Raw genomic sequence first — 14,168 nt, forward strand, 5'->3', positions numbered from 1 at the left:
GTGTGCAAGAGGAGATGAATGTGCAAGTGTTGTGTCCTAGGAGATGTGTGTGTGCCAGGAGATATGTGTGTGCAGTGAGGAGGATGTGAGTGCAAGGGGTTTGACTGTGAAGGGAGAATATGCAAGAGGATGTGTGCTGGGGGAGGTAAGTGTGCAAGGAGAGTTTGCCAGGAGGGGTGAGGTTTATGCCTGCGGGAATTCTGCGCCAAAAAAAATAAAATGCTGGGCACAATAGTTTACAATTCTGCATATTTTATTTATCAATAAATAAATGTGGAGCGTCCTGTGCGGCAGTGGTAGGTAGGTGTGCAAGAGGAGATGAGTGTGTAAGGAGAAGGGCCACTGGCTGCACGGAGGTGGGAAATCACCCTATAGTCCCCCTACACACACATGGACTGAGTGGTGAGGCTGCACCTGGCCTTGACACCCCCCACGGGCCCTGCCCCTTTATGCCAGGTGCACCAAGATAGCAAAGGAGAGGCACAAAAAAAGAAAAGGAGGACTTGTGGCACTTTAGAGAATAACAAATTTATTTGAGCATAAGCTTTCGTGAGCTATAGCTCACTTCATTGGATGCAAGGAGAAGGACAGAGTCTTGCACACAAGCCCAGCCCTGGCCCCTGATGGGGCAGGCAGGCTCAGCCCACCAAGATCCAAGTGTGGATGGGCTTAGTGTGGGGGGATCCCGGCGTGGGGTGAGAGGGTTCTGGGTGGGGTAATTTGTGTGCAGGCAGCTCTTTGGAGGGTCCGGGTGTGGGGGAGATCTGGACGCACAGGGACTCATTAGAGGGTTCCAGGTGCAAGAGAAATGGGACTCTGCAGAGGGGTCCAAGTGAAGATGTTTGGAGCTCAGCAGGGGGGTGGGAGGTCTGGGTGTGAAGGGCTCAGCGCGGGGGGGGGTGTCTGGGTGTGGAGGGCTCAGTGGGAGGGGTCCAGGTGTTGTGAGACTTGGGTTTGGTGGGGTGGAGATCTGGGTGCAGTTGGTTGGGCCTCAGTGGGGTGTGGGTTCAGTTATGGGAGACTCATTGGGGTGATCCAGATGCAGGGGGTTGAGTGTGGGGGCTTAGTGGCGATTGGTCTGGGTGCAGGGGTGGGGGTCCTGATGCAGGGGGGTGGGACTTGGCGGGGGGGTCTGGGCGCAGAGGGACTCTGGACAGGGTGAGGATCAGTGAGGTGAGGGTTCGGGTGCAGGGGGCTCAGTGGGGAGTTCTGGGTGTGGGGAATCCAGGTATGGGGGGGTCTGGATGCATGAGGGCTGGGCAGACAGGGTGCACTCCCTGTATGGTGACCTCTCCCCCTGCAACTGAGGAACGATGTGGGCAGGAAGCAGGTGCAGGGGTTGGAGCTTCCTGTAGCCAGGGGAGGTTTCTGGGTTTGGGTCTGACCCGGCCCGACCACTCCTTACAGGGAAAAAAAAGTCCCATCCACCCCCAGCCTAGCCAAGACTAGCAGCTGAGCCCAGCACAGGATAGGAGCCACCAGCAGGGTGTCCCCAGCCCTGCCCCCTTGCAGTGATTTATGTCTGTGCTAGCTGCTTCGGGTGCCCAAAATGTTGCACTCGCTCTGCTGGGGAGGGGCGCGTGACTGCTCTTGCAGCTTCCCTTTGCATCCCCATCAGAAAGGCATTTTTCTGCAGAGAAGCAAAGCAATCTGCAGGGGGGACATGAATTCTGCGTGTGCGCAGTGGCACAGAATTCCCTGAGGAGTAACCCAGTAGCTATCTATGGTATTTATCTGGCCCCCCACCACTACCCATAGTATCTTGCAATTACATTGGTCATTGCAAATGCCCCTGTAAAGTGGGGCAGGGCTGTTATCCCAGATGTGAAATTGAGACACAGAGATGCTAAGGCCCAGATTGCCCAAGGTATTTAGGCACCTAACTTCCATTTTGCTGGTGCAAAACCCAGAGGGAAGGTGATGGGAGGAGAGGGGGCAGCTGGACCCCTGTAGCCTGGGCTGTGGCTTGACCAGTGCAGGACGGGCGGGTGTCATTCTTTCCACACAGCACTTTTATTCCCTGTTTTGTTTTGTTTTGTTTTGTTTGTTTAGTTCATTCTTTTTTATTTGAAAAGGAAACTGAACAAACACAAGCCCTGTTGGCAAGAAGCTGAGCTCAGAGCATTCCCGGTGCTGCCTCTTCTGGCTTAGGGAGCTCGGCCGCTGTTGGGGTGGGTGGGCAGGAATGCCCCGGGATGAAATGCGGCGCTGTGGCTTTAAGGGATCAGACCACTGCCTGCACATGGATCTAAATGGAGCCCAGTAGTCCCTTTGCTCTCCCCCCCCCCATAAAGCCATGCTGAGGGGAGAGAGGGCCAGGGACAAGTCCTTCAGCGCATCACTCACGCCAGCGGAGATACTCCCCACCTCCCCATGCGTAACTCCCACCCCACACGCTTTATGCCTGGGCCCGATTCTCACCCTGCCCTGCCCCTTGTGTCGGTGTCTGGACCCATGCAAAATTGGGCGTGCAAAACTGTTGCGTGCTCATTCGGAGCCGGTTTGGGATGCGCTGGGAGCCAGGGACTGGCACGGAAAGAGTTAATGGAGGGGGGAGGTTTCTACGAGACCCCTTAGCAGGGACCCCAGCTCCAGCAGTCTGCAGGACAATCTGCCTGGGGCTTGTGGCCTTGGAGGTGGGGTCTAGTGTCAAGCCCAGCATCCCCCCGCCCCACCGCCCAGTCTTGTGCAGGGAGGGAGCAGCTGCAGCCCTATGGGGCTCCCCCTGCCCCCCCTCCCGCAGCCATGCTGTTGTTGCAGCCCCAATTCCAGAGCACCAGGTACAGATGCTACCGGCTGCCCCAACTCCTGCAGGGGCTGATTGACCGAGGAGACCTGTTTCTGCCCTGGATTCGCTTAGTGGAGCTACTCCAGATTCACACTGGTAAAAGCAGGATCCGGCCCTACCTCTGCTAGGATCCACAGCCCCTTTCCCTCAGGCCAGGCCAGGCCTTGGAGAGACCTGAGTCCCGACTGGCATTGAAACTACAACTCATTCCAGCTTTGCAATGGACAGGGCCGTTCTAGGGTCAGAGTTTTAAAGGCAGCTGCGCCCATTTGCCCCGAGTGTGGATTCAAGGCCTCCGGCTCCTCATTGACCCAGCCCCATGACCCAGCGTGAAGCATCCAATCCAGCCACACTTTTAGGCCCTAGGAACAGCCACACTGGGGCAGAGCAATGCTCCATCCAGTCCAGTGTCCTGCCTCTGCCCGTGGCCGGTGCCAACCACTTCAGCGGGCGTGAACGGAACAGGGCAATTTTGACTGATCCATCCCTCGTCAGCCAGTCCCAGCTTCTGGCAGTCAGAGCTGATACCCAGAGCATGTGGGCTTGTGTCCCTGATGTTCTTGGCTAATAGCCACTGATGTATCATTCCTCCACGAACATTTGTAAGTGCCCCACAAGACACAGGCCTCGTGCAGGGTGGCACCTGGCAGCCGGAGGGAACCCCCAGGTTGTCTCTGTCTAGCTGCCTCACTAAGGAATCCCAACGGTGCCCTGTCTTGTCTCTGCCACTAAGGGGCGCTGCAGCCACGGTTCCAGGGGCAGGTGGGGTTTGGGCACCTCAGGAGGGCGTTAGAGCCTGCAGGGCCCCAGGGCCCGTTTGGGGCGGGGTGAAAGCCACGCCCGGTAAGACAAAGCACAGGAGATGCAGGCAGAGGGGCGGGTGCCCATGGAGAGCGAGGGGGGCTGGGCGAGGGAAGACGGAGGTATACGAAGCACGCAAGGAACCGGCTCGTCCAGCCCCTGTGCTGAGGCAGGTCCCAGTGACCCTAGAGACCTGCCCTGACAGGTGCGTGTCCCACCTGTGCTTAAAAGCCTCCAGTGACGGGGATTCCCCAGCCTCCCTGCAAGCCGATTCCAGAGAATTGGAAAACTTTTCCTACTATCTGCCCTAAATCGCCCTGGCTGCCGATTGAGCCCTTTGCTTCTTGTCCTGCCTTTGGCGGACGTGGAGATCCCTATGCTCGGTAGAACAGTCCTGAAAAAAACGTACCAGCTCCCACCTCGGTGCACTTTTCTCAAGATCAAACCCGGAGTTTTAACCTTTCCTCGTAGATCTGGGTTTCTAGCCCTTGGCTCAGTTTTGCTGCTCTCCCTGGACTCACTCTAGTATGTCCACAGACGAGGCTCCTGTTAACACACCCGAGTGACAGTCCTGCCGCTGGCTCATTTTCGACCTGTGACCCCCACGCCCGTCCAGCCGGCGAGTCCCCTTTTGTAGCGGTGCATTCGATTTCTCCTCCTTTGCCCTTGTCTTTGTGGAATTTCATCTTGTTCTCAGCCCAGTCCTCCGACATCTTGAGCTCAGTTTGAATTCCAACCCCACCCTTGCCGCCCCCCCCCCAGCTTGGAGTTGTCGGCAGATTTGATAAGCGCACACTCCGCCCCATTATCCAAGCCGTTCATGAAAATATTGACAAGGACCGGAGCCAGGACTGGCCCCGTGGGACTCCCTAGCTGCGCCCCCCAGCGAACCATGGATGTCTACTCTCCGAGGCTGGTCTGTCTTTTGTATGGTAGTTTCATGTCGACCACTGCTCCCTAGGTTGCTCACGACAATGTCACATGGGACTGCATCAAAAGCTTTACTCCAGCCAAGATATATTACATCTGCTGCTTCCCCCCACCCACTTGGCCTGTCGCTACAACAGTTTGGTCTTATTGTACCATCGCTCCTGCAGGTTTCCTACCGTGTGCAGTGCGGAAGTAAGGGGTGGCGGCTGGGGGAATCAGCGGGGCTGGGACACAGGGCCCCCAAAAGGTCTGTTTGCTCAAGGGGGCTGTGGGCAGCGTGGGGAGGGACAGAGCTAGCGGCCCTCCTCGGTGTCAGGATTTTATGGACACGCCCTGTGAGGTTGGGACGTAGCCTTAATCTCCAGTTACTGATCAGGGAAACTGAGGCATTGAAAGGGGGCGGGCCAGGCCCACCATGAGATAGCAGCACAGCTGGGAACAGAACCCAAACTGTTCACACAGCGGAACACTTAAAGGGACAGTGCATGCTTTTCACGCCACTTCTGGCAGGCCAGGGTCTGAGCCCCCTTCCCTCCCCACCAGCAGGGACTAAGCCCACCTCCTCCCCCAGCATCGTCCCCATTTAACAGGCAGGGACAGTGACTGGGGGGCAAAGCGACTGGCCCAAGGCTGCAGAACGGAATTGGGGCAGAGCTGGGGTTCGGCTTCCACAGATCCCGGTTCCAAGCTCAGTCTGAAGGCTCCTCCCGACACATTGCTGAACAAAGGTTCCCAACCCAACCCGGGGAGGCAGGGCAGTGTTCTTATCCCCATTGACAGAGGGGGAAACTGAGGTACGGAGGGGCCTGACTCACCCAAGGGCAACGAGAGAGCTGGGCATAGAACTCAGGAGTCCTGACTCCAAGCCCCCCCCCCACTGTAACCACTAGACCCCACTCCACTGCCAGAGCCATGGAGAGAACTCCCAGCTCCCACCCCCATTAACCCAATAGACCTCAATCCCCTTCCTCAGCTGGGAATAGAACCCAGGAGTCCTGAGTCCCAGCCCCCCCTGCTCTAACCGCTAGATTATACTGCCTCCAAAAAGGGTTTTTTTTGGGGGGATGGAGAATTAAATTCACTGTCAGGATTGACACACCGGGGGGGGGGCAGGTAAGGGAAAGCTGTGGGGGCATAGATCTAGTTTAACCCTTTCCTTCCCCCTCCCCCGGTCGCACACACAAAAGCACCCACACATGGGGGCAGTTCTGGACCCTGGGGGCAGTTCCATGGCGGGGGGGGCATCCCCAGCACCAAGTACAATTATTTCCAAGGTTTTATCACAGCAAAAAAAAAAAAAAAGAGAGAGAATTAAATTAAAAAAACAACAACAACAAAGAGATACCGGACCCCCCTCCTGCCGCCCCCCGCGGGTCCCCCGGATTCCCCTTACATCCCCCGTGAGTGAGCGCAGCACATTCAGTCCCTTCCATCTCCCCTCCGCTGTGATTCCTACTGGCCAGTCAGAACTACAGTCCGGATACTGGGCCAGGCTTTGCCGCTGGTTCCGTCCCCGCCCCGGGGGCGCAGCGTGTCAGGGGGGCGCTGCCCGGGCTCCTCTTTATCGTGCCTGCGTTTCAGCTCCATGGGCTCCCCGGGGGACTCCAGGGGGCCTGGCCTTCTGCCGTCTGCTCGCCTTTGAGGATGGCGAGCCGCTCGGCCAGGCCCCGCATCCGGGGGCAGAGGACAAAGTCGTAGAGGAGGCCAGCCAGCGTGGCCCCTAGGATGGGCCCGACCCAGTACACCTGGGGGGAGGAGGCACAAGGGGCGCAGGGATTAGGCAGAGCCTTTGGGGGGGGGTTCGTCCATCCCTGAACAACCCGCGCCCCACCCCCTGCTTCGACCTCCTGTCCCTTCACGCACTCTCCACCCCCACCCGCTGCTGCGGGAGCCTCCCTGTCACCCTGGATTTCTCTCTGTCCCCTTCCTTTGCAGTCCCCGGGAGCAGCTCCCCACCCCCCAGATCTCTCCGTCTTGTTTCATCCCTGAAATTCATGGTAGTGGATGTGGGGGGAGAGCCCGCTGCTCTGAAATGCCGCTTGAGCTGGCTTGATGAGACCCAAGACACCAGCAGTGAGCTGTTCTCAGTCCACCCAGCAGGGAACAGCGCAGCACACTGTAATGCAGCCCTCTCTGGGGGGGACATGGCAGCTGTTTATACAGGGATCATTCCACCCAGCACTGATCTGCAGCCCCCTCTGGGGAGAGGATTGGTACTTGTTTGTACAGGGATTGTTCCACCCAGCAATGAAATGCAGCCATCTCTGGGGTGGAACATGGCAGCTGTTTAATGGCTGCATGAGCGTGCAGGCCAGGGCATGAAGGAGGGTTGAACCCTCAGGATGAGGCATCTTGGGAAGCAGGCCAGGACACCAGGGACCTGCGATGGCCAGTGTGAACCCAAAAGAATGTGGCTGCGGGGAGCAGCACACCCTGTCTGCTGCCCCTTCCTTACCCAGTGGTTGGCAAAGTTGCGGGTGATGATGGCGGGGGCAAAGGACCGCGCAGGGTTCATGCTGGCTCCTGTGTAGTACATCTGCAAGAGAGGCAGCGGGAAGATGAGGTTCCCCCGAGATCCTAGCCCCCCTGCAGTGCTGGCTGGCCCAGGAGTGGGGGCAGGGGAGTGGAGCACCCATGGGAGGGGGTTGAGGGTCCCCAGCTGCAGGGTTTGTTAGGTCACTTTGGGTGCTATGCCCAGGGCTCTCCCACTCCAGGAGGCGCTCTAGCCCACCTCTCTATAGTCATAGCCATTTCTAGGCCCCACGGGGTCTCTATAGTAAGTCTGGCACCCCAAAGACCCTGCTGCCGGGGCGGGGGGGCTGCAACCACAGAGACCCAGCCCAGGTCATAGCATAGCCCCTACTCTGATCCCCCAGCCATAGGGATGTGGTGGGAGAGGTTTTATGCAAAGGCCAAGAGGCATGGTTGTGCATATGCAAATTAGGGCATTGCCTCATTTACATAACAGCTGGAGCCCTCCGGGCCTGGGCTGGGGGTCTCCACTTTGCACCGCTTGATGGGATGAGCTCAGGCTGGCACGGCCGCCAGGACCCCACGGAGCAGGGCCCCAGGTCTCGGGGCGGGGGAATCCTGCGTGCGTTACCCGAAGAGGTGTCCCAGAACGAGGGAGAAGCCGATGGCCAACGCCACCGAGCCCGTGCGCCCGTCGTGCCGCTCGTCGTACGTGGCGAAGAAGCAGAGGACGAACTGCAGCGTCAGGAAGATCTCGACGGTGGTGGCTTGGGCCAGGGTCACGCTGGGGTGGATCTGCAGCGACGGGGGGGGGGGGGGGGGATGACACACAGAGAGAGGGATCTAGCTGGGATCAGCAGTGCCCGTCCCAGCACCTGGGGGAGCAACCTCCCCAGTGTAATCCCTGCTTCCAGCATTCCCCTCCACGTAGGGGTCCATTCGAATGTCCCCGGTCAGTACTGTGCCCCTCGTTGCAGCACCTCTCTTAGCCTACGCCCAGCCAGGTTTCCTGCACCCCCCTCCCCATGCTTGCCAGATGCTGTTAGCGGCCTTAGAATCGTAGAATGTCAGGGTGGGAAGGGACCATCAGGAGTTATCTAGTCCAAGCCCCTGCTCAAAGCAGGACCAATCCCCATTTTGCCCCAGGTCCCTAAATGGCCCCTCAAGGATTGAACTCATTAACCCTGGGTTTAGCAGGTCAATGCTCAAACCACTGAGCTATCCCTCCTGCTGCCGTGATTCCAGCCCCTGTCCACAGTGGGTGCTGCTGAGCGACTCGCCCTCCCAGGGCTGGAGACGTTGGCTGCAGAGGGTGCCTGCCACTTGGGCTGGGAATATCACATCCACACCCTGGGGGTGGGGGGCCCTAGCTGAGCTCATCGAGCCGGGGACTGTGTTGGTGTTATGACCCTCTGCAGCCTGCAGCGACTCCGGGGGCCACAGGTTTCCCAGCCCTCGGGCAAGCAGAATCCAGTGTCCTGTGGACGGCACAGGGCGGGAGGGAGAGACCCCCGCACATGGGAAACGCACCCCCTGGGGGGGACAGGAGGAAACAGCTCCCAGAGGCCCACACTGGCCCAGCCTTTAAAGGGGCATCAAGGTGCGGGGGGGGTGTGTTAGGGCCTATGACAAATCCACTTCGCCGGCACCACCACGATGAACGCCACGGGCCATGCAGGGCTCCCCAGAGATGCAGCTCAGATCCTGCTGTGCTAAGGGGAATCTCCACTACCGGTCAGCTGCACAGGGGCTAGGACACACTACAGAACAGTTCCACTGCCGATCCAGAAAAGGGCAGGATGAGTGTGTGTGTCTCTCTCTCACACACACACACACACACACACACACACACACACACAATTGTACATGAAGTCAGTGGAGGACAGGACTCTTCCAGGCATCCACAACCGCCCGCCCAGCCACGCTCGCTTGCACTGAATAAGCAGCTCTGTCTGGTGCCAGAGGCAGCGCTGGGGGACTGAGCCGCTTTGCGGTCTCCTGAAGGCACCGGGTGGGAACAGTGCCTGATCAGCAGGGATCTGCTGTTTTACTAGATCTGTTGGGGGACGTGCTGAAAACTGCAGGCAGGTCCGTGCTCCGCTGCTGGCGCTGGGAGCAGAAGAGGGAGGGTTTGGCTCCCCAGAAAACTGAGGCGCACAGGGACAGTGGCGTGATTCTATCCCTGTTGTGGTGCCAGCAGGTGGTTCTCAGCTGTTCCGGAGTCAGGAGTGACTCTAGGCCCTCTGACGCTGGGCTCGAGATCCCCACTGGTGTGACAGCAGCCCATCTATTGGGGGCAGCGTTACTCCGCTGTCTTCCTGGCCCGTCAGTTTCCCAGTGCGTGGCTGCAGCGGGGCCCTGAAGGGGGAAGAGCCCCACTGCTGGGTTCGGGTCTCCCAAGCCCCATGCGCTCAGCTCCCTGCACAGCTCTCAGGCTGTCCGGACTCTCTGGCACGGACCGTCGGGTCTCGCCTGGCCAGGGAAGATAACTTAGGGGCACAAAGCCAGCCTTGGGAGACAGCTCCCCCTGCCCCCAGGGATCCTCCTGCCCTGTAGCGCGGACCCTCACCTCACCCTGCTCTGGCACCCCCAAATCACTCCCTGCCTTGGGAACCACTCCTCCACCCTCACCACTAGGTCTCCTTCCCGAGCCAGGGAGGGAACCCAGGAGTCCTGACGGTGCTGACTCCCTCAAAGCCAGCCCTTTCACAGACTCCAGCACTGGTTGCCACGTGGCTCTGGGGGGTGACGTGGCACGGAGGGGCCTAGGTGCTCGTTCCTCCCGCGCGGGGCCCACGGCTCGTGGCGTAGGCAGCCGCCAGGTCCAGGCTGGAATAGGATGACGGCTGTGCCCAGCATGGGGAGCGACTCACATGCTCTGGTCCCTTGTAGCTGGACATGGGGCAGGGTTGGTCTGAGCCCCATAAACCACCATCTATTCATGGGGGCATTGTGAGGTCAGGACCCTTGCTCCCCCAGGATCTGGGGTTCCCCTCAGCCCCACTGTGGGGTCCTTTCCCAGCCCGTCTCCTGGTCCTACCCCAGCCCAACCCCCAAAGACAAGCCCCTCCTGAGCCCCTCCTCCTCCCACCAGGGTCCTGAGCCCCGGTCCCGGCACCCCCAGCAACAAGGAGCCCCCGCATTCCCCTCCAGGTTACCGTGTTGAGTGCCAAGTTGCCGCGGATGGGCAGCCGGCGTGAGCCCGTAGAGCACGGCCGCCCCGGCCACCCCGCCCAGCACCTGGGCCACCATGTAGAAGACAGCGCGGAGCAGGGAGCTGGCGCCCACGAGGAAGGCGAAGGTGACGGCTGGATTGACGTGGGCCCCGCTGACGTGGCCCAGCACCTGCACCAGGGTGGCCGCGGCCAGCCCGAAGGCCAGGGCCACCTGCAGCACGTTGAGGGGTCCAACCCCCCAGCGCAGCGAGCCCCCAGCCCGAAGAAGACGTAGATCATGGTGGCGAAGAACTCAGCGAAGACGGCCCTCCAGAAAGAGGGGGAGCGCACCTCCCACATGGCGGGGGGCATGGGGGGGGCGCGGGCCGGGCCGCGCCTGCAAACTCACTGCCCCCACCGGCTCTGGCTCCTTTCTACGGGGGGACGCCCAGGCTGGGGGGTTTATATGGGGCCCTTGGTCCAGCCCAGGAGGTGGGATTCGGGACTGGGACTCTTAACCCCGTCATTGCCTGCAGCCAGGATGGGGCCGTGCTCAGCTGTATAAAGGCTCCCCCTCCCCAGCTGATGCCAAGAGGGAGGGACAGGATGCAGAAGGGACTCGGGGTGGGGAGGAATCGGGGGGGCGACATCTTTCAGGGACCCCTCCTCTGCCCCCCCCACCCTGGGAAGGGCCCTCCTGTCCCGCGCGACCCAGAATTCAGCCGCTCCCCGCCACCCAAAGAAGGGGCAGAGCTCAAGACTGTCGCTCTGGCTGGGCTGGGGGGACAGACAGAGCTGCCCCCCAGAGTCACCTCTCCTATCCTGTGGGGGAATCAGGGTCTCCTTGTCACTGGCGTCCAGCAAAGTGTGGGGGGGCGGTAGATGCCAGGCAAAGGGGGTATTATGGGCTCGCAATGGGCCGAGGGGGGTTGGGTTATCTGGAGCAAGCGTTGGGGCAGCACGATCCCTATGGGGAACCACCAGACTGTGAGGGGGAGGGTGCTGCTGGCCCCATCCTGTGGGCAGTCTGAGGCCCTTGGGACACCAAACGACCCAGCCTGGTGGCCAGGCCCTGTCTCCTCCATGCTGACATCCTCACGACCGCCCAGGAGAAACGCGGCGTTATACCTGTGCCTCTTGGAGCAGGAGAGCAGCTGCTGGGACCATGGCACGGGGCAGGGAGCTGGGGGCATGCTGCCCGCCCCTCTTATGTCCTGCCCTTACCTACACCCTGTGGCCCCGCGCCATGTCTTGGTGGCTCTTGCCAGCGGTGCCAGTCTGGGGGCACCACATCAGCATCTGGCAGGGACCAAAATTGGGAAGATTTTTTTTTCTCTTGGCCCTGGGCAACAAAACCCCGAGGGCCGCCCCTGCCCTGCCCTGCCCTGCCCTGCCCTGCCCTGCCCTGCTGACCCCTGAGCCAGGCAGGCTCTCCGCACCCCTGCAGCGCCCAGTGCCTTCAGGACTGCCAGGGTGGGGTTCTGGCAAGGCACTGGGTGACTGGTGTTACCCTGAGCGGAGGGGCCAGGGTTAGGCCTGAGCCCTCCTCCCGCGCCACTGCCTGGATCCCCACCCCAAGCTGGAGTCACGAGGTCAAACCCCATTCCATCTGAAGCACCCCCCCCGGATCAGTCCCCTGGGGGCTTCAGGATCAGGCCCATGCTGTGCCCTTCCCATCTCCCTCTACCCATCCCCCCAAGGTGGGATTTTGTCTCTCTCAGCACTTTGCAGCCCATTCATGGACCTGTTGTTGCCAGGAAGGTTACTCAGCGCTGGCTTAATGGGAGCTAATTCCCCCAAGCCACCGGGATTAGCCGCAGCTGTGCCATTGGGCGGGCGGGCGAGAATCTGCCAGGCCTGCAAGCGGCCAGATAATGGGTTTGCTTCACTCAGCACCAAGCGCCCGCCGGACCTTGGCTGTCAGAACCCGGGTGGGGGGATGGGAACCAACCTGCCCTCACTTGCAGCCACTTCACTCTAGCTTGAATTCAGGAAGGGGGAACCTGGGGGGGGGCTATTTGTGTCTGGTGTTGAACACCCCTCAAAGCTTTATGCACCCACAACCCCCAGGCTGTTCTCCCTGATTTCCAGGTGGGGAAAACTGAGGTACGCAGACTAGAAAAATGACTTGCCCAAAGGTAACACACAGTGAGTCTGTGGCAGAGCCAGGGACAGGGACAAAACCCAGGAGTCCTGGCTCCCAGCCTCCCCTGCTCTAGCACTTTGGCCCTGCTCCAGTGCCCGCTGGCATCCAAGCACGGTGTGAAGACTCCCCAGCGATGGTTGTCATGGTTGCAGGGCTAGTTACCCCTCTGCTCCCCCCCCCCCCCGCAGCATCTCCTCTTAGGCCTTTACCCCCCTGGGCAGAACCGCCCCCAAATCTCCCACTTGCAGACTGGGACCTGAGGCTATGGCCCCTGGCGCATCCATCCTGCCCCTTGGGCAGGTCCAGCTGGGCCCGGCCCCAGCAGCTCTCCCCTTGGCGGGCTGAGCCCTGACGCATAGTGACCAGGCAGTTGTTCACCCAAAGCCGGCTTTAATCAGAGCAGCAGGAACAGCATGTGGGGGGAAAGGGGGTCAAACCCACTGCCAAACCATGCCCATGGCTGTTGTCCCTCGGACCCTGCCATGCCGCTCGTTCGGCCACCCAGCTCTGTGGGTGCCAGCCGGATTCCCCCGGATGACGTGCCCTTTCCAGCCCCTGCCTCAGCCCCTCCACCCTCCTGCGTTCCCGGCCCTCTTCCTGCCCAAGGGGTTGCTGAGACGTGGGGTATCTCGAGCCTGCCTGTTTTCAAACCTGCCAGCCCCCTGTGAAACTAACCTGGCCCATCCCTCCAGCACTGCCCCGGCGCCAGGCACGTCCCTGATTACCGGGCAGCTCCTGATCCATCCTGACGGTTCATTCCCCTCCAGCTTCAGCTGCCAGGCACTGGACCCCGCCCTGCATTGGCCTGTCAAGCCCTCTGCCCCACGGATTACACCTGGAGCAGGTCGCTCCAGACGGGCCCAGGAGACGCTGAGAACGAGTGGCTGGCTGCAGCCAGAGCGGGGTGAGCCCCGCTCCCAAGTGGTGCTGCTGGCTTGTTCTGGGGGCGATCAGCAGAAACCTGGGGGGGGGCGTGCGTGGGAGCAGGTGGCACTGCTGTAGCCAGGGTGGCATGTATCTGTGGGGCAGAGGAGGGTTCAGACCTATGACCAAACCCAGCCTGCGAATGGGGGGGCATGAAGCCAGAGGCCATTTTGCCCTTGATCTCGGTGGCCGTGGGGTCCGTGTGGCGTCCAGCGATCAGGCTGCAGCATCCAGCCCTAGCCCCAGCTGCCTTGGGGCTCCATCTGGGACGCCCCAGTGCCCCACGGGGCTGCAGGAACAGCAATGGCAGAGGGACGTGGAGGGCCTGCGGGGTGCTGAGGCAGTGCCGGGCCCAGCGCCCTGCAGTGAACCAGGCCGGGCTACGCGACCCACCGCTGCCAGCCTGGGAGCAAAGCAGGAGCCTGCCGATAATGATCAACGGTACAGAGGAGCCGATAGGCTCCCAGCCAGCACCTGGGCTGTGGGCATGGACCGTGCCAGAGCTATCCTCACCCACAACGAACTCCGGCATGGTGCCAGCACAGACACAGTGTGCCTTGCGCGCCCCCCCCCCCCCCAGGAGCCAGGGGAGCGGCACTGCCATTTTGAGAGGGGGAAACTGAGGCACAGAAAGCAGGCAGTCACATATTGAGTGAGTGGCATTGCTGCGGATAGAATGCAGGAGTCCTGGCTCCCAGCCCTCCCTGCTCTAACCACTGGATGCCACTCCCCTCCCAAAACCAGGGATAGAACCCAGGAGTCCTAGCTCCCAGCCCCCCACTCTATGCACAGGCTATGCTGTCTGTCCAAAGTGGTGGCCCTGTTTCTCTGAGCCCCAGGACTGAGCTGTGGTGGGTTCTGATCTGAACTGGCCCTGGTCTCACCCATCCCCTGCCCCCACCGGTGGATGCTGGGTGCAGCTGGCACCGGTGCTGGAGCAGCACTGGGGGTA

At 60.8% G+C, this 14,168-nt stretch overlaps 1 protein-coding gene across 1 annotated transcript; it reads right to left on the reverse strand.

The window, feature by feature from the left end:
- Positions 1 to 5,471: 5,471 nt before the first annotated feature.
- Positions 5,472 to 10,564, reverse strand: LOC119846062 (major intrinsic protein of lens fiber). The gene is given in 8 exon segments (XM_043506524.1): positions 5,472 to 6,138; positions 6,141 to 6,264; positions 6,975 to 7,055; position 7,383; positions 7,623 to 7,786; positions 10,150 to 10,176; positions 10,178 to 10,419; positions 10,422 to 10,564. Coding segments are annotated over 8 exon segments (903 nt in total). The 5' UTR covers positions 10,519 to 10,564; the 3' UTR covers positions 5,472 to 5,971.
- Between the last annotated feature and the right edge of the window lie 3,604 nt (positions 10,565 to 14,168).

This window comes from Dermochelys coriacea, chromosome 20, assembly GCF_009764565.3.
Source record: "Dermochelys coriacea isolate rDerCor1 chromosome 20, rDerCor1.pri.v4, whole genome shotgun sequence".
Classification (NCBI taxonomy): Eukaryota; Metazoa; Chordata; order Testudines; family Dermochelyidae; genus Dermochelys; species Dermochelys coriacea.